This window comes from Vanessa cardui, chromosome 5 (genome assembly GCF_905220365.1).
Source record: "Vanessa cardui chromosome 5, ilVanCard2.1, whole genome shotgun sequence".
NCBI lineage: Eukaryota > Metazoa > Arthropoda > Insecta > Lepidoptera > Nymphalidae > Vanessa > Vanessa cardui.
The window spans coordinates 12,715,614-12,736,527 of NC_061127.1; the positions used below are offsets into that span (position 1 = coordinate 12,715,614).

A 20,914-nucleotide genomic window follows, 5' to 3' on the forward strand; every position below is an offset into this window, starting at 1 on the left:
AATCGTAGAAAAAAAAGTTTAGTTGATACTAACTAGAGGGTTAATTATTTTAAATTAAAAATAAATCCAAATTAATAAAACATTATAACTGAAGAATGAAGACCAGTAATTAAAAGCAATACAAATGTTTAAAATATAAATATTCTCCGCCACCATAAAGAACTACACTAAATTTATTTGAAAATTGTAATTTGTATTATTATAAAATCGATCTGTCAGTTGTCAAAAACGAAGTGCTAAGTGCAAGTCGATAATATTATATTTTTTGTTGTCAAATATGTCAAGTTAACAACAGTAACCTCGAATAAAACAAAACAAAGAATTTATAACGAGAAATGGATAAAATATCTAAGGAATTGGATATAAATAGTAAAAATATTTTTACCACCGCTTCACCTAATTTATTCGCGGTCGTTGTTCATAATAATTGGTTAAAATGGTTTAAAAACGCAGAAGTTTATAATTGTGTTGAAAAAGAATTAGATTTTACATTGCAGCCTGGTGAAAGTGTTCCTTATCCATGGAGAAAAATATTTATTAGGGTACATATTATACTTCCATTAACATATATTTATTTCTATACTATTATAATATATTTTTAACGTATTTTTTGTCGTAGGTTTTAAGTAAAAAAGTATCTAAGGTTCTACCACTTCCACGATATAAATTAAATGAGACTATTGTTGAGACACCGTTAACGTTCGCCCAATTGCTGCAATATGTCTCTCAGAGTAATCAACGGAATTTATGGAAAGAATCCTATAAGAAGTATTGTCAAAATAATGAAAGTATTAAGGAAAGTACCATAGTTAATCTCTTAGAACATGATCAGCTGGTGGCGGAAGTGATATTAAGATTGTATGGTTGTCATATCATAAGAGCCAGATCAGCAGAAAAATTTACTTACTACAAAGAATCAACCAGCAAACATGTCTTGAAATCTTATGAGACTCATGCCAATTTATTAGCAGCTATGTTTGTACTAGAAACAAATAATAATTACTTTATTGTGTACAGGGGACATTATGAAAATAATTTATTAGATTGCCTTAACTTTAGTCCAAATTTAATAGATAAGACATATGCCAGAGGTTTGTTCATTGTATACCAGTTACTAAGTGTTTCTAAAGCTCTTTCTGACCGAGGACTAAGTCTGGGTACACTCAAATTGCAAGATATATATATGTCAGAGGATCTATGGCTGCAAATTATACCACCAATTACTAATAATATACATTGCCTTGACCCTGCACTGATATGTGAGCAAAATCGAAATAGACATACCTCCTGTCAAAGTCCCCCCTTAAACGGTGAAAATACACAGAAAGCTAGTGATGAGTGGTGTTGGAGAAGTGATGCAGTGCAGTTGGAGAAGCTGTGTATGCTCTGGGTGCGAGGAAGGATATCTAACTTAGATTACCTGTTGCATTTAAATGTGTTAGCCGGGAGATCTGCTAATGATCCACAAGCACATTTCATGGTCCCTTGGGTAACTGATTTCAGTTCTAGATGTGGTGAGTACATATGGTTTATGAAACATATCTTTGGAATTGCTTTTATTTTACATCCTTATTATAAAAATTTTAATTTGAATATTGAAAAAAGGTATTTTATATTAATATTGAAGGTAAGAAAACTTCAAATAGATAAACTACATAAAATAGTACATTTTTCCATTTTTAGGTTTTCTCTTTTCATATTTAAAAACTAACTTAAATAATTTTATTCAGGACGTAACTGGAGAGACTTGAGCAAGTCAAAGTATCGTTTAAATAAAGGTGATCGTCAGCTAGATATGACATATGATGTTCTAAGTTGCAACGGCCAGATCCCACACCATGTCACAGATGCTCTATCTGACATCACATGTTATGTTTATTTAGCCCGCAGGTAAATTATATATTTGTAAAATATTCTTATTTAAATATATAATACAAAAAAGAAATGTATAGGCAGGCATATATCTATAAATAAATGTATGTGTTGTAGAACACCAAAAGAAACTCTTTGCAAATATGTGCGTAATAAATGGGTGCCAGCGGAGTACCCAGCTTCGATCCAACGCATGCAGGAATGGACTCCAGATGAATGCATACCAGAATTTTACACTGATCCTACAGTCTTCAAGAGTATGCATGAAGATTTACCGGTATACCAGTACTTAACCTCTTTTTTCGGCATATAAGTTAATTAGTACTTGAGATTTGTTTTCTAAATAGAAACCAAAATCTTTACCTTTTTAGAGTGATAAGAGAGAGAGTGAGATTTGAAAAAGTAGCAATTTATTAAAAAAAATCATATAATTCTATAGTTATGTTTTGGTGTGTACAAATTTAATTTCCTCTCAAATTGGCCCTAACAAAAAACGTAAGATATTTTTTATTTGTCTGACAAAAGAAAAGGAGGAAGAGGAAATAATTTGAAATCTATAAAAAAATAATTGCGTAAAATGTTTTATTTTGTTTTTTTCTACTTCAAATTGATTATTTCCTATTTGAATTAATGTAGGTATTAAGTTATCAGTTCAATTGTTTTTAAAAAGAAATATTTTACTATTTTATATATACAAGTAATATCAGTAGTATCAATTGGCCCAGAAGGTTTTTTTTAGGTTAAGTGCATGATAAAAAAATATACAAGAATTTTTTAATTAATTTTATGTTTATTTTGATATCATGGTTGGTTTGCAAGCCGTAATTAAAAACTTATCGTATCAATACAAATAAGGCTGGATGACAGCATGTGGCGACTGATGTATTTGTTATTTGATAGCTCCTATCTTATTGCTATGGTTTCGTTTATTATGTTTACACATAGTATCGTCTCAAATGTGTTCCATTTAAATTTCCATTCAATTTTAATTTAGAATTTAAAATTAAATTATAAAAATGTATCAATTTATTAACTTTCGTTGATTCGGTTCGCAAAGTCGCAATATGTCATTGACATTAAGTTGAAATTAAATACGATGGTTGCAGTTTGTGAATTTAAATTACTAATATTTAATATAAATACTCTTAGAATACTTAAAGGGCCTGTCTTAATCATTAAACCAGTTAGAGAAACGTAATATCTTCAACATGATAATATAATGTATTCCTGATCGAAGCCAAAGTTGACATCCAAAGCAATTTACTCGTGTGTAACGAAGCACGTCTTAGCTCCGGCAATGTCCGACTGCCTGATTATTATGTTTACATAGGTACCTATGTTCTAATAATGTATTTTAAAGCTGAAAAAATATAGTATGATACGTTTAGCAAGAGATTATATGTATCATACTATATTTTTTCAGCTTTAAAGTACATTCTTTCACTTTGACCTAAATAAATGATAAAGAGTCTAAAATTATTTGTGTTTATTAGGATTTGGGCATTCCGTCCTGGGCGACTTGCGTCGAGGATTTTATAACGAAGCATCGAGAAGCATTGGAAAGTACGCATGTCTCGGAAAATCTTCATCATTGGATTGATATTACCTTTGGTTACAAGTAAGTTTAGTATTTAATATCGCATCGAGAACGAAAATTTATTTGAAAATTGGAATTTTTCCTCCTGGAAGCTATCTAGGATTTGCATAAATATGTATACAGTGCAAAACTTTCATTATTTTTGCAAAATCTTTTATTTAGTGGTCCATGGCTGTCGTTCGTTTTAAGAAATAACAGGTATAAATTTCATTAATAATATATGACGTCGTTACAAAGACTGAGATGGCCCAGTGGTTAGAACGCGTGCATCTTAACCGATGATTGCGGGTTCAAACCTAGGCAAGCACCACTATATATATGTGCTTAATTTGTGTTTATAATTCATCTCGTGCTCGGGGGTGAAGGAAAACATCGTGAGGAAACCTGCATGTGTCTAATTTCATTGAAATTCTGCCACATGTGCATTCCACCAAGCCGCATTGGAACAGCGTGGTGGAATACGTTCCAAACCCTCTCCTTAATGGAAGAGGAGGCCTTATCTCAGCAGTGGGAAATTTACAGGCTGTTACTTTTTTTACAAAGACTCTCGGGATCGGCAGCGGTGAAAGCAAAGAACGTGTGCTTGTCGCTCGTGGACGGCAGCACGCGCACGCGGCGCGGCGCGGCCGTGCAGCTGCTGGGCGCGCCGCACCCGCCGCGCCGCCTGCGCGCGCCGCCGCCCGCGCCGCCGCGCCTGCGCTGGACGCCGCCCAGAGACGCCAGTGAGCATCCCTGATACTTTGCTCCTAGTTCCTTGGTAGGGCTCTGTGCAAGCCCGTCTGGGTAGGTACCACCCACTCATCAGCTATTCTACCGCTAAATAACAGTACTCAGTATTGTTGTGTTTCGGTCTGAAGGGTGAGTGAGCCAGTGTAACTACAGGCACAAGGGACATAACATCTTAGTTCCCAAGGTTGGTGGCACATTGACGATGTAAGGAATAGTTAATATTTCTTACAGCGTCATTGTCTATGGGCGATGGTGACTACTTACCATCAGGTTGCCCATATGCTCCTCCGCGAACCTATACCATAAAAAAAATAATAATTAAATATAATACAGAGTCTAAAAAATAGAGTATTGCTATAGTTTTTTAATAATCATCGTTATTTTTAGAAAAAACCGCCCGAGATAGTTCCGATGAAATATCTGATGATGAAGAAGAATCGAGCAGTCTTCCCCAGCATGTATCACGTTTGACCGTCCCAGCTCAGAGGCTTCGCCGTCACAAAAGCGCTAGCAGGGCGCGTTCGTTATGTAAGGGGCAAGAGGAGGATCTTCCAAATAGTGAGAACCGCGCTTCATCCCACTCCAGACACTATAGAGTCCAGCGATCTGAGCTCGGTAAGGATATAATATACTTGCCCAAGGAGTTCAATCCCGCTGCTTCAATTCAAGCATTAGAAGCGTTGGACAATTTCCATACAAAATGTTTCTTCAGCAAAGCGGAGGACAAAGAAAAACAAAAGGAATCTGTAACAAAAAATCTATACCCGGTGCCGCAAGAAACGAAAGAAACCGAACAACCATCCTCTAGTAAAGAAGCGTTAGAAGAGACTGCGTTTACGAATCACATGTTCCTTGCGTCCTACAATCAGGGTTATTTGAAAAAGTATAGTCAAGATAATTTAGATATTAGAAAAGAGCGAAAGAATAGAATGTTCAATACTCGTTACACGACCGATGCAGCCGTCTTTAAGCAATTCGTGACCGAGAGTCGACGGCAGGACATGCTCGTAATTGGGTGCCTTATTGTTGAAATATTCTTACATACCTATATGCGTCCCTTAAGATTATCTAATGAAAATTTTCTAGAAAGATATAAAAGTTGCCGCACAATACTAAAATATAATTTCAATTCGATGCCAAAATGTATCAGCTACGTAGCGTCTTTGCTCTTAAACGTTGAACCTCCAAGCTTGAGCTTCAAGAATGAACTGACTCTTGCTAGGGAAGAACCAACTAAAAATATAATCGTCACAGATAAAGGCTTACCGCCGCCATCGCCCTCTCAGTTATTACAGCCTCTTATAATGCAGCATTTAATACCATTTCCGCAAAGCTTTAGTATATTATATAACCTCGTTAGTACTTTACATGAATATGAACTTACAAGCAATGAACTACAAATCCTCTATACTTACGAATGTGATGGTACTCAATGCGAGATGTATCAAAACATTGACAAGACTAAACTTTACTTTACCCAAAAGATTGCTGAAGGTAAAATACAGGCTTGTATTAATCATTTAGGAATTCTATTAAATCAAATTACTAGCGACAATCAATTCAATGTTCTCGATATTTTTCTTCAATATTATATTCAAATGCTCGAAAATAAAGAGACGTCTGTGCTTGCTGCGTGGCACTTATTTGATGTTATAAGTAAAGCGTTAGGGCCTTCAGAGACAAACAAGAAACTCTTGAGACATATATTAAATCTCTACGAAGATGACGACTATGTCTACGATAAGTCAGATCAACATAAGCTGACAGATGTAGACGCCATCACGAGTGCAGGATTAGCGAGTAAACAAAAATACGTTAAACTATATCATCACATATTTCTTCTCCAATTAATGGTCAGACTGGGCCTCCAGTGTTTTTTGGACAATTTTACACAACACTTAGTGGAAGCTGTCGGTGGATACAAGGACACTATGGGCACTGAAAGTGGTTCTCCTGGTCACCTTTGCCACAATCGAGCAACGCTAAGCAAGAAACCAAGATACTCCGATGATAATCTTAAAAATGCTTTGATTAACACTTCCGATATATTTTCTCCTGACACATCTTACGGATCTGAACACGTCGTCACTCCAAATATAGACAAAAGTATTTCGGAAGTAAATGACGTAACGAAAGAAAAAGATCAAGATAGTAGAAGCGAGAATGAATTATTCCATTTCGAAAATGATAAAGATAGAAATCCAAGTCGAAATAGCAAATCCCCGACTGGCTCTTTGGATTCGAGCAACAAAGACTCTAATTTAATTCCGTCGCCATCGGCAGCGGAGTACATTTCACCGGGGAATTCGAGATTCTTTGCGAACATTTCTTTATTAAATTCGAAAGAAACCAGCATCACAAAAGATGAAAATCAAGAGGTAACATCAGATTCTAATAAGGCACTGACATCACCGACCATTGAGATACCGAGACCTATGTTTACCAGCTACTTGCATTTTGCTGAAGATGATCAAAAATCAGACAGCGTCGAATCCACAAATGAACCACTATTACGACAGATTAAGAGTTTAGATTTGACTCGGAATGTAGCGAATAAGATTGTAAATATATCTCTAGGCAATGAAGAGGACAACGAAAATAACGATAAAGATAATGGTGATGGTGATTATAAAATATCAGATATGAGTTCCGAAAGCCTCATATGGCTGTCGCACAGGCTGGGCCCAGTGCTCACGTGCAGATATATCACAAGGAATCTGCTAAAGATGCTCACTCTGTGCTACATCGGTAAAGAAAATCTGGCACCCTGGGATGGTGATGAAAGGGATGAATTTGATGATATATCGATCGTCAACAGTAAAGTCGTCGGTGATAGGAACGCAATGAAAGTTATTAAATGTCTCACTTCTATAGTCGGTAAGTTTCCATTACTGCTTTTAAAACTGTAAGTTTTTTGATTGTGGAACGATAGTTAAACGTCTTATAATGTTTTCTTTCAGCCATGTATGGAGAGCATCTGATAATATTTCAGTATCTCCCACACATGGGGGAACTGATCGCGTCCTGCAGGCGGCGATTGTCGACGCCGTTGGAGGGCGGAGTGGTGGCTTGTTTGCAGCTTATAAAGTATCTTCTACCATTTATATCAGATGTTAAGGTCATGGAACAGTTGCAAGTGAGTCAGTCTTTACACTAAGTTTGAAGCACTTTATATTTTTAGAATATAGTTCATTTAGTATTTAATTTTATCGTAAAATATTTGAGATACACTATATTTTCGAAATATCAAACGATTACATATAGCAAACATTTGTTGTAAGTCTAGCAAAGATGTGTTGTTAATCTATGCTGATATTTCATTGTACATTATTTTTCTATATGGATCAGACTGTTGGGCTACATAAGGGATGACTGAAAACAATTGCATGTTGCGGAGATGAGAAGGCTAAGAGAAATGTGTGGTGTTACGCGAATGGGTAGATTAAAGAAATTAGTACATAAGAGGTCATGGACGACCAAAGAAACGACGGACGGATTGTGTGGCAGAAGATATGGTTAGAAAGAATGTAACTCGTGAGATGACATCCGACAGAGAGGAAGAATGAAGGAGCATACATGCTGCGCCGACAAAATTGGCATAAGGGGATGATTGGGAAGGATGATGATGTACAATATTTTTATATTTTACAACATTACGTATATCGATCGTCCGTATTAAATATATGTGTAATAAACTGTTCATGTCCATTCATATAGTAAGTTCGGTTACTTCGCACCATAACGATCTATTTACAAAGCGATTTTATAATTTTTTTATTTAATTTCCACCATTACAGCACGCGAAATCAATTTCGCACCTGAATACTTAAGTCGACCAACTAAATCGATTGAGTTTACATTTTTCACGCAATTGGTGCTCGTGACTGTATCGTCATTACTGTATAAAATTATACACATTTTAGATATAGAGTTTTACTTTAATAATCGCAAGCGTCGCGTATCGCTCGCAGGACACGTTTCTGAAGTCGATCCTGCAGCCGGCGCTGCGGCTGGCGTCCACGGCGCGCTGCGCCTACCCCAGCGGGGCGGCCGCGCGCGCCGCACTCGCGCGCAAGCTGCTGGGCGCGCTGCACGCCGTGGCGCTGCGCGTCGGGCCCGAGATGACGCGCCGCCACCTCTGCGTGCCCGCGCTGCAGAGGTATAGCACGACACAAATTAGATGTAGCATCGGAAAATGAAATGGAATGAAATTAAAAACGATTACTGCCGATGTACACAACCAATAGAAATGGCTCCCTATCGCGCCATTCGACGCTATTCGTCGCTATAGATTCACGCGTCAAAGAAAGCAAGTGCATGTAAATCGACGCGTCAAATTGACGAATATATTAGGTCATATGATATTACAAGTTATTACGTTTGTGCAAAGATCATATTCGCATGAGAAATAAATATTGATAATTTGGTATAGCGTACTCAATTCGGATGTGATCGGTTTTACGAATTTTGCCGATGCGACATCTAAGTTGTGTCGTACTATACGCACGCGCCACACTCGTCACACTACTCACACTCGATTATTGCGCACGCACCGAAAGAGGGGGCGAGGGGTTCTCGTTCGATTATTACGCACGCAGTGAGGGGGGGCGTGGTAATTTCGTGCTAGGCTACTTATTAATCCTAACCAATTAAGGAAAGAGCAGATTAAAGTTTTTAATTACCAAAACTTAATCGAAAAAGTATTCGCGCATTTTTGATGTTACCTTTTCCCATAAGCGTAATATATTTCTAAATATTAAATTTAAAATATATATATTTGATTCAGTATTTATTAGTTTACCTTTATGCATTGTGCCTACAATTGCTTGATTCTAACTTAATTCGATTTTTTTTTTAATTTCAGATTTTTCTTAGCATTCGATAAAGCTAGCGGGAAAACTGATAATTGGCCGAAACAGGATGACAACAATCTCGACAAGGTATGCGCGATATATGGCATATTAATACAGACAGTGTAATGATTTAATTTTGGAAAGAACTTTTACAGTACATTTTTACCTTAAGTATATTTTTACCTTTCAGTCCTCAGAGCAGGACTCGACCGATTCGAAACTAGAAGGATTCCTGGAGATATGTCGCGACGGCAGTACAGCGGAGTGGGCTATCAAGGACGGTCGCGTGGTTCGATCTGACTTACCGGAACTGGCGTGCACTCCCCCTTCGCTGGGCGACCGCCATGACGTCACCACTCTCTCAGTGAGTTATTATAGGCTAATACATTTTGTTGAGTTTGCTATATGTTATTACTCCATTTAATTTATTTATTTATTTCACACACAAGTTTTTGTACGCGTATCATTCGTAAATGCCAGCCCTGAATTCCAAACTAGCTTTCGCTGTGTTTTGGAAGTCAGTTCCTTCCCAGATTTTAGGTTACAAATTGTTTCTTATTATAAAAGTAAAAGTAAATGGAAAATAAAAAAAATATATATATAAATTGTATTGTTATTATGACATTTTCAAGGCCAATATAAGACCATTATAGTTCACATGTGTATGGGTTTGTGTATGTGTGTGTCTTAATTTTGTCTTAAATTTTCGCGATTATTACACATTGAAATAATGGAGTCTAACCGTGACCACGAACGCTGTAAAGTGCTCGAAACGTCGGGATGTTAAAAATAATTTATATACGCGATTCAAATCCGTAAAAAACTAGTTTTATTTCACTGCATGTGTCTTTATTAAATTGATAGTTGTTACTTTTAAATTTTTGAATATTATCAAATAATGTTTTTTCTTTGGTAGGCCCAAGAAGAGCTACTAATGGTCTTTGACGAAGAGCTCGCGTATCATTCGTACACAACATTCGCTAAGCTGATCGGCACGGATACCTTGGAGAGATGTTTGAAGAACAGTGAGACTATACGCGCATTGTGTTCGAAGTACAGGCAGGCGAATTTAATCAGGTAAACACTTACGTGAATATTATATGAATAACAATAGTATGTAGTGTACCCTACTCGGTGGTAAGGCTTTGTAATGCTAACCTAGCCAGACGGGGTTGCCATTCGTCAGATATTCTACAGCTACACAGCAATACATAGTATTTTAAATTAACATGGTTATTTTTATTATTAAAGTTATTAATTTCGGGATATTTACCATGTTTTTTTTATTTTTGTTCGGTGGAACTCGATATTTCGACATTATCTACGAATCTCTTGTTCACGAGACTCTTGAACAAGACGTTCGACAATAAAAAAAATTATAAATATCCCGAAATGAATACCTTTAATTATACATAGTATTCTGTAGTGCTTTGAAAAGCGAGGTAGCCAAGTGTAACGCACAAGGGATATTTTAGCTCCCAAAGTTGTTGGCAATACAGGTTTTATTTACAAGCGATCTCGACTAAGTACACACAGACACAACCATTAAGTTTATCCGTTAAATAAAAATGCAAAAAGAACTAATGATTACAGCTCACCTCTTCACACTAGCCGTCCGGACAAGCGATTCCAATCCTCGCTCAGCGACGAGCCCCTGAGCCGCAAAACGATAGACATACCGTCCAAAGCGGACGCGGCCGAGCACGTCTCCAACTCCAACAGCTTCGGTTCCAACGTGACGCTGGTGGGCAACAGGATCGACGTCGCCCACGCCAGCGAGGGCGCGCCTCAGGTCGACGGGTTCGACGTCGTCGCATACAAAATGGACGCCGGAAACAAGAGCGAGAGGTAGTCTATTTTTCTATTTGATTTAATTCTTATTTCATCCGTGGTTTCATTTTTTCTTTTTCTTTTATGAATTTCCGTGAAACTTATTTTCAAGGTCAAATGTAAATGTTGATATTTGTTGTTGTTTATATTCATGCTATAAATGTGAAAGTAACGATTTCAATCTGTCGTTTAGTCGCGATGAAACCTCTGCAATGAAGCAACCTTAAATTTCCAGGAAGGACATAGATTACATTATGATTAATCTGATGGACAAACCCTAAAAGCGAACGAAGCTAGGTGACACAAACTCTTATATAAAACTGTCGAAATCTTTTCAGTACCGTTGTTGTCATGTTTGAATAGCTCTTAATATTCGGGTACAACATATTAATAGTTTAGAAAGAGTTTTCCTGTATACAACTTTGTCAAAATATAAATTATACAGTCGTATTAATTTAAGTTCCTTAAGCTTATTTAGTTCTGAAACTTAATTGTTCTTTATGGTTTTAAGGCACCTCCGGGGTGATTGGCTGATATATTGGGAGCACGAAATCGGTCGCGCCGACAAAGACGCGCGGTTCAACTTGAAGCAGATAAAGTTGCAGACGTTTGTTGGACACTCGCACTCGGTTAAGTCCATACACTGCCTCGACAATGAGAACAGTTTCATGAGCGGGTCCAAGGATAAGACTGTGAGGCTTTGGTCTTTAAGGAATCAGGTAATTATTTAAAGTAGTATTTTAGCAGTTATAATTAATTTCTGGTTTAAATATTTTTTTTAGAAAAACTTTACAAAATTATCAATCATTTCATTCGCTAAGTGTGTTGGCATATAAAAAAAACGTATATGTATTATCTAGACATAGCGTCCCTTAACAGTTGTTGTATATGGTGCAATTGAAAATTTAACAATTTCTGGAATTTTGTTGAATGTTAGGACTACTTGGTGGTAAGGCTTTGGCAAGCCCATTTGGGTAGGTGGTACCACCCACTCATCAATTATTCTACCGCCAAATAACAGTACTCAGTATTGTTGTGTTCCGGTTTGAAGGGTGAGTGAGCCAGTGTAACTACGGGCATAAGGGACAAGATATCTTAGTTCTCAAAGTTGGTGACACATTGACGATGTAAGGAATAGTTAATATTTCTTACAGCTACATTGTCTATGGGTGATGGTGACCAATTACCATCAGGTGGTTCATATGTTCGTCCGCCAACCTATACTATAAAAAATTAAAACAACGCTTTAATTTTTTGAAATATCCACAGGGAGACGGTAATGCGGTAACTCAGTGTAATTGGACTTACACTGGCCATAAGAAAGGCGTCTTGTCGCTGACATTCCTGGAGTCGCTCCGCCTAGCCGTCTCCACTGACTCGGTAGTTCATATATGGGACCCGTTCATGGAGAGTGTCGTGTGTCAGGTAAATTATCAATTAAATTCTTAGTTTTGAATAGTTAGATTTTATGTAAAGAACGAAGGCAATTAAATCTATTATATTTTGTTGCATACATTACAAATTAGAATAAGTAACTAATAGTTCTAATTTTCGTTAGTTGTTTTTTTATTGCTCCCTCTATATAACTCTCACATTTTGGATCTATGGGTTGCACTTGCACTATTTCTTGGGTATCGATATAAAGAAAAAAAAAATTTGAATTTTAATTAAATAACTGCTACTTCCGCATTTAACAAGGCATCTTTATATTTTCTCTAGTAGTTTTAAAACCTAGAGGTCAAATATTATTATATTAGTTTGTAACTCGTATAATCCGTGTGCAGTTGGACAGCACGCGGTCGCAGGCGGCCGTGAGCATCGTGCGCGCGCTGCCGGGCCCCGCGTGCGCCGTGCTGGCCGCCACCACCGACGCCACGCTGCGCGTGCTCGACGCGCGCGCGCCCGCGCACCCGCACGAGCTCAAGGTCACTGCCACAGCCGCGACGCTAGGCGACGGGTTCGAGTCCCGGCCAAATCGAATTTAATCCTTTTATTTAATAGTTATTTCTTTAAGAATTAAACTTAGGGATTCTCAAATACCACCAGTTCGGAAACGAATACCCTAAATCGAGAGAAACCGACGAAAGATGATTTTTTTTCAATTCATCATTATTTACATATATTTATTTATTTATTATTTATTGCACCCTAACTTAAAACTAGAAATTGCATTTTTACTACATCAAAAGTTGCATGACGTGCAACAGATTTTCGATCTCAAAAAGATATAAAGCTCGGTCGATAACGGTGTTCTCTAATCATTAGCATGTCTATGCCTAAAACTACTCGGTTTTTTCGCAACTGGCAAGGTTTCACTTTCCTCTGAGGTGTGTGTGTTGGTGCGCAGGTGGTGAGCGGCGGCGCGTCGTTCATCCGCTGCATGTGCGTGAGCCCGAGCGGCGCGTGGGCGTGCGTGGGGCTGGCGAGCGGCGCGCTGGCGCTGCTGGACGTGCGCACGGGCGCCACGCGCGCCGCCTGGCGGGCGCACGACGGGGAGGTACCACCTACCACTTCCAATCGCCGTCATTCTATCCGATATATTTTTCCATTACGAGATGTAACGACCTCCGTGGTCGAGTGATGTGGACACCGGTTTTCATGGGTACGCTACTCCGAGGACCCGGGTTCGATTCCCGGCTGAGTCAATATACATTATCATTAGTTTTCTATGTTGTCTTGGGTCTGGGTGTTTGTGGTACCGTCGTTACTTCTGATTTTCCATAACACAAGTGCTTTAGCTACTTACATTGGTATCAGAGTAATGTATGTGATGTTGTCTCATATTATATAATGTGATTATGAACGTCACCAATCACGAGTGTTGTTAGATTTATTAAACTCTATTTTCCAGGTACTTCGATTGGCAGCGGTAGATGACCACAGGATTCTGAGCTCCGGCCTGGACCAGGTCACGGCTCTGTGGCGGGCTGACGACGGTGAATTGATAGCGCATCTAAAGTAAGTACATATGTATATGTTAAGTTTCAAATATCTGATATTCAAAGTTTTAAAAATATAATAAATATAAAATTGGTAATATAAATATCACTGATTCAAATGTATCTGTCCCAAAACAGAGGCAGTACGGAACCAGTGCATTGTCTATCCGTATATTACAACGAATTGATATCGGGAACGACGAACAATCGAATCGGTGTTCACACTTCTCTGGACCAGGAAGCCTCTTTCTCAAGCACCAAGCTGAGATCAGACACCTTCAAAGGAGTTCTCACTTGCATGTCAGTTCTACCTCTAAACAGGCTGCTATTGCTCGGCAGTGATAATGGTACCATCAGTCTGCTCTGTTGATCTCCAATCAATAAATCATTTCTTGGTGGATCCTTTCACAGTCTGGTAAGAAAGCGTTCTAGTTGTAGTGTAATGAAATTAATAGCCGATTGATTTGTATTCATAATTTCTTTTAAAATTAGTAACCAATTAAGATGACTTTAAATACCAAAACACGACTGCTCTGCCAAGTAACGAACTTAAATTGATGGTTGAGTGAAGTAGGTGTACACAATAAAATTACATTCCTTTATTTCGTGGTCGTGTCGCGTGTGAAAATAACTTCGTTATAGCTGAAAACTGATCTCATATTAAAAAATTAATGCGTAAACTTTGCATTCGAACTAACTTATAGGAGATATAGGGATTCCTAAGACTCCCTAAGAGATGTTTTTTTTGTTAATTCCGTTTTTGATTTAGTCTTACTAATGCCTTACGTACGGTATTTAAGTTAAGTTTATTAGTATTGTCAAAATTGATCACAATATAGTTTTAGAATATTTGTAAATGCGTCACAAGTTTGCACCCATGTAACAATATTTAGTCTATCATATTAATATTTTTTTTCCCTAAATTTATTATAATCTATCATTAAACACAGTAAAACCTTTAAACCATATATTGCTTTATTGAAACTTTATTGAAAATATTATACCCATAGCTTGCAAAATCTGTATATAATGCACTATTAATTGCAATATATTATAACTTATTATCATTATAAATGCAAGATTTTTTTATTGGTCTATGTGACTGGACTACACGTGAACAGCTACATTAAATCTATGAAATTATAAAATAAGTTTCTTCTGATGTAGAGCAGAGTATCGAATATTAATTTAAGCTGAGTTAAGTTATAAATTATTGTGTTTATCCATCAGTTTGAGGTATAGTATGACTTCAAAAAAACATTCACAATTATATGTATATGAGTATGTTACAGGGTTTTTAATGATTTTAAAAATATTAAGTCATTCCATTTACAAACAAAGCATAATAAAGTACCTTAGTTTATATTTATGTGATAGTGGACGGTTATATATTATGTTGGGCAATGAAAATATTTAAAAAAAAATAAACAAATTAAATATATAGCGTTTGGTGAGCAATATGCATGTTTTTATTTAACAGCCCCCTGTTGTCGTGGGGCTTACTAACATAGCCCCTGTGGGACGAGGGGCCTTAATGCCAATCAGTAATTATGTCCCTCGCTGTGACTGTTATTAATGATGATAAGTATCACACAAGCGGATTCATCATAATAATATTTTAAAAGACATTTATATAAAAAGTACAAATAAATCGCAACCAAAGAGATTTTAAGCTGTAATTACGTTAATAACTTTATTATGAACTTGCCTTCTTCACTTGTGCGGCTAATTTGATTTGTCTTTTAATATTGTATCATTGTAATAAAAGACATATTTGTTTAATGAGGTGTATTTAATGTAATGAAAATATAGTACATTATATAAATTAGGTTTACATAGAAAAATATATGAAATAACAACAAATGTAAATGTAATAATAATAATTTTAAGGCCTCTGTTCGCTTTGTTTTATTTTCTATTATATTCCGAATTTTATTTAGCTATTATATATTTTTATTTTATTTGTTAAAAATCTATATGTAGGTGTATAAAATATCTCGAAATAAATAAAGAACAAATATTTGACGCGTTTTTACGCAAAAACACTGTCAAATTAAAAAAGTCAACATACTTTTAATGGGAACATCAATCGTTCATTATTAACTGAAATTTTATGCCTTTAGCATTATTATTCATATATGTATCATTAACTGTCAGTTGATTTTGCATTTTATCTGTATTTACATAAAGTCCATTATTAAAGATTTCAATATGTTCAAAGACATTTTTAAGTAAATTATAAACAGTAAATACATTTAATGAAATTGATCACATTATGTTTTATTTTATATGGATCTGTTGATTGTGTTTATAAAATCATGGTTCTATTTGCATATACATTTTTAATTATTTCTTTTCAAAATAATATTTCTTACTTAACTAAATAATTGAAGATAGGATTTCTATGTAATATTGTTGATATGGAGTATGACTAAGTTAAAATATAAGCTTAGACGAAAGCACGTTCCTTTAATATAAGATCACAAATTGACATAATAATTTTGAATTTAGTTTTAGTTACTTTATGTGTGATATTTTGAACAATGTATTCTTAATTTGTACCCAAGTATCATTCTTTGTTGATTGTATGTTAGTTCTATTACCAATATAAGACTAATTAAAAATATATGTCACAATCACAATATTACTTATATTTTATTTAGAACAAAAATATTCTGTTAAGCAAATTTAGTTATATTAAATATCGTTACGTACTGAACGTAGCTTTAGGCATCTTCATTGTTTAAATTAAGTGCCAAAAGATAGGTAATTATAATGCACACATCTGAATGTACTTTTTCATAAAAACGATTGTCTTTTAGAATTAATTTCAGATATGTTTACCGAAATGCGTTAGGTGCAATATGGAAAAAGCCCCAAACCTTCTCTAGAGGCTAGCCTTTGCCCAGACGTGGGATATATACAGGCTGTTACTACTTATTCTATACCAATATATAAGTTTATTGAATGAAAATCGTCGAGAAACGATAACAATCTTAAATCGAACATAATATTCTTTGATTGTGTCTTGTATTATAGCAAATAACATTCCTGAACTGTAATGTAATATGTAAGATTATTTCGAATAAAATAGTATGTTGTGTAAATGATTAAAGTTTTAGAGTACTGGCCGCTTGACTTCATATAAAGTATAGTGTAATTTTACAATATAAAAACTTTTTTATGAATGTAAATTCACACGAATTCTGTTCTAACTAGCTATAAAAGTATTTTTTGTAATAAAATATGTTAGATTAAAAACTTCTTTTATTTCTTTTAAAAACGATTCCATTTTGATGATGTTGATAGATATTTTTAAATTATCTATTAACTAACAAGTTTTTTTAATGTGAATAAGAGGAATTTCTAGGTAATCAAAGACGAATTACTTTGTTTTTATATCCATTATTTTTTATGCTTCTATATGACCTTTTAAATTAAATACTAAAAAAATAAAATAAAATAATTTAATTAATAATTTAAAAAAATAAGACAATTGTAAACAAGGATTGATAATATAATAAATATTTACGCAGTTGACAGGATGATTGTGTTTTAAATTTTTGCATTTTATATTCGACCCTATATACATAAGCATGCACGTTTTTAAAAATATAATATACATATATTCAGATTGCGTTTGAGTGCATTGATGGAAAGGTTTACATTATTCGTCGTATCAATCTGTCAGAATATCCGTAGAACTGATTAAATAAATAAATTATAAAAAAATACAAATTTATCAACAGCCATGTCATATTTACAATAATGTAGTAAATATTTATAATAATGTAGTTCTAAAATCTAAAAACGTTAACTGTGAAGCAAAGAAATATATCCTCATGTAGTTTCGAAAAAAACCCGATTTTTCGAACATTATTATTTATTTAATTTTATTCGTTTTATAAATTACGTGTATAGGTATAAGTACTTAAACTTTAATACGAATATGTCCTCAGCAAGAGTAAAAAAATAAGTACGTTAAATTTCCGTTGTTATCATTTTTTAAAGACGTTTTTAATAATTTTAATACTTATACGAAATTAACCCGAGATTAGCACACAATGTTTGTTTTGTTTTTTGTAACTTGTATATAGCTATTTTAACTCAAAACAGCAGTTATTTTGTAATACTTATAACTAGATAATAACTTGTACGGTTTAAAATTAGAATTGATCATATTCGTCGAGTTTTCAAGTGTGAGTCAACATTAACCAATATCGCATATCTCATTTATCGGCTATCGCAATCCGCAATGCACTAGAACAGGATACCTGCCTAATGATTACCTCCATGTGCAGAGCGTATGTTGCCAGGCAATTTGAGTCTTATTTGATAAGAAAGGGCTTACACGCTGTACTAAAGTGCAAAATTAAGACTTGGCTTTGCGAAATAAGGACATAGAGCGATTATTCACGACCCGACTTTTATTATGCTTCAATAGATTTATTTCTTAACAGCTCTTATTTTCTTATTGTAATATACAAAATATTACTTTCCTCAAAGTTTTAGATTTAAATGTTTGGGACAAATTAAAATATTTTACTTAATAATTTATTAAAAGTTGCCTAGATTTCATAAACCATCTACCTACATAGCTTCAAAAAGAAATGTAAAAAAATACATAATACAATTAGATTACTTACATGTAAAAAAATCGGGTCATGCATGGAAGGTATTAAGTTCATTTGCTCAAATTATGTGCCTAACACATGAATGGGCGCGGCCGATCAATATGAAATTTAAACTAGCTCGCACATGGCACTACTACATAGCTATGTAACATACATAGCCTAGGTATTAACAATGTGACCTACATTACTTTGAAATGCGTTCCCCTGACTAGACTCGCCGCCTGCGGTGCTTTTATAGTATTACTTGACTTGTTTAATTGTTTCGATGAAGAACATTTGGTCTATGGATTATCCAAGCACCCAATATCTCTCTAATAGTTCACCTTTTGAATTTTATTTTATACTTTGGTTACTCCAAAAGTAGTATTACATACGTGTAAAATATGCTTTATTTTAATTAAAAAAAAATCTTAAGTCACCTTTTTTGATATATTGTATGTACATCTATTGGGCTAACGATAATTATGTTCAATTCTTACAGCACCTCATCAACTCTCTCAACCATGTAATTTTATTTGATTTTAGCCTAAAAGTGCTGAATGAAATATGTACATTGTATTTCAACCAGTGTTGAATCTTTTTTGTTTCTTATTTATTTTTTAGTAACAAATCTTGGCAAAAACCGAATTGCATGAACCCGCTATTACTTACAAGTAAACTGAACAAAATTGTCATGACTGTTTCATCTCTGAGTTCTCTTACTATATTTTTAAATATTATGTTTATATTTATAAGATTTTTTTTAGTATATATTAAAAATTATAATTATTTATTTACTTCGTTTGTCTTTTTGATACCTCATTACGACTAAGCCATTGAACCTATGCAAATGAAAAACCTTGAGAATTGCATAGGAAAAGTCATTTTATGAAATACAGGATTTACTAGCTATTTAACTAACTGTTGTGGAATATATTACGCATAATCGAGAACAAACGTTATAACATTTGACAGTTGTATCAAGAAAACTACCTTCCTGCTTACGTTAATTCATTGTTCAATAATTATAAATGGACTGGTCAATGAAGTATAATGTACTCGATTGTCTGTCCGTTTTATGAACATTTCCCGGATATTTTAAGCCATTTATTAAACGACAAACTTGTTAGGATTTTATAATTATAATAGTAAATGTCAACTGTTCAAATGGTTTTTCGTTGCAACGCATCCTTTCCTCTTCTGGAGTCTTTTTCCGCCAGGATACTCTACTACGAGTTGTTGGGTATACTAATGGCATCCCATATATGAGGTTTCATCATCGATTTCCACGTGTTGTATTTGCTGGAAAATCTTCGGTTTCATAGATCATTTAAACAGGTGTGACAATGTTATATTGTTATTTCTTGACATATATAACAAATTTACATACAAGCTACATCCTGCTAATGTATGTTAGATATTAACATCAAACCAAGCCGCAGCGGCTTTTAAGTACACCGCTTTTCATTTGCATATAAATAACTTGGTTCATTAAAGTGCAGCTTATAAGACATTGATGTTGTTTTTGAAATTTGAAATATTTTTTTGACGTGTTGCAAATTTAATTACGGTTTTTTTTATCAGACGTAAGGTCATGTCGACGTAATCCAATTGTTAGGATATTTGGGTTAGATCAAATTTCTGACTATTATTCTTCATATAAGAATATCGCGATGTGACGAATACTAAAAGTGTCATGTCCACTTTATACTGTTTATCTATCTCTCCGAATAGAATCAGCGTGTTGAAGTAAGGTCCAAGCTTCTTCTTAAGAGAGTTGGTCTACCCGACAGTGGGACATTTACAAGTTGTTACTTTTTATTTTATTTTATAAATACATATATGGATAAATATTTTAGAAGATTAATTATTTTACTTATAGTATAAATAAATTAAATCAAATATTCTTGTTCTGTTAGTAGCATACATTTCGCAATGCGTAACCCAGTTACTCTCATAAAGTGGAATCGAAAATGAGACTTTATCAAATAATTAATCTAAATTGCAGTTGTATGCTTAACGAATAAAATACACTTTACTAGACATATATGTTATTGTATTCTATTACAAAAACTTGCATTATATTTTTAAATGTCTATATCTATCACTGTTAGTAAATGTCTGTAGCAAATTACAATCACAGGTAGAGCAAAGACAAATAAATAAATGTCTGAATATTAACATGATACGATTGGTAGATTTACATAGTTATCATGTGTACTCTTGTCGATTCGTGAAAAAACGTGTTATTTATGTTAGCGAAGTTAAAGTTATATAAGGTATATAAGGGTAGGTATATTAGATACGTAGGTACTCTACCGCTAAACAGTAATTCTTAGGATTACTGTTTTCTAGTCGTATTCCGATTTGAAGGCTAATTGAGCCATAGAAACGTGTAGTTGGCAGCGCTCTGGCGATGCAAAGAATGGTTGATTATCTTACAGAGCCAATGATCATGGTTGGTTGTGACCATTTAGTATT

General features: G+C 34.7%; 1 protein-coding gene across 1 annotated transcript; it reads left to right on the forward strand.

Moving 5' to 3' along the window:
• Window positions 1-239: 239 nt before the first annotated feature.
• On the forward strand, window positions 240-14,222 carry LOC124529740 (WD repeat-containing protein 81). Its single transcript, XM_047103640.1, has 19 exons — window positions 240-542; window positions 620-1,514; window positions 1,731-1,890; window positions 1,990-2,149; window positions 3,366-3,490; window positions 4,013-4,191; window positions 4,586-7,075; window positions 7,159-7,334; window positions 8,170-8,357; window positions 9,063-9,138; window positions 9,242-9,415; window positions 9,968-10,128; window positions 10,645-10,899; window positions 11,393-11,600; window positions 12,151-12,306; window positions 12,666-12,806; window positions 13,229-13,378; window positions 13,733-13,839; window positions 13,959-14,222. The coding sequence occupies exons 1-19, from the start codon at window positions 336-338 to the stop codon at window positions 14,188-14,190; spliced, it is 6,240 nt and encodes a 2,079-aa protein (XP_046959596.1). The 5' UTR covers window positions 240-335; the 3' UTR covers window positions 14,191-14,222.
• The last annotated feature ends 6,692 nt before the right edge of the window (window positions 14,223-20,914 follow it).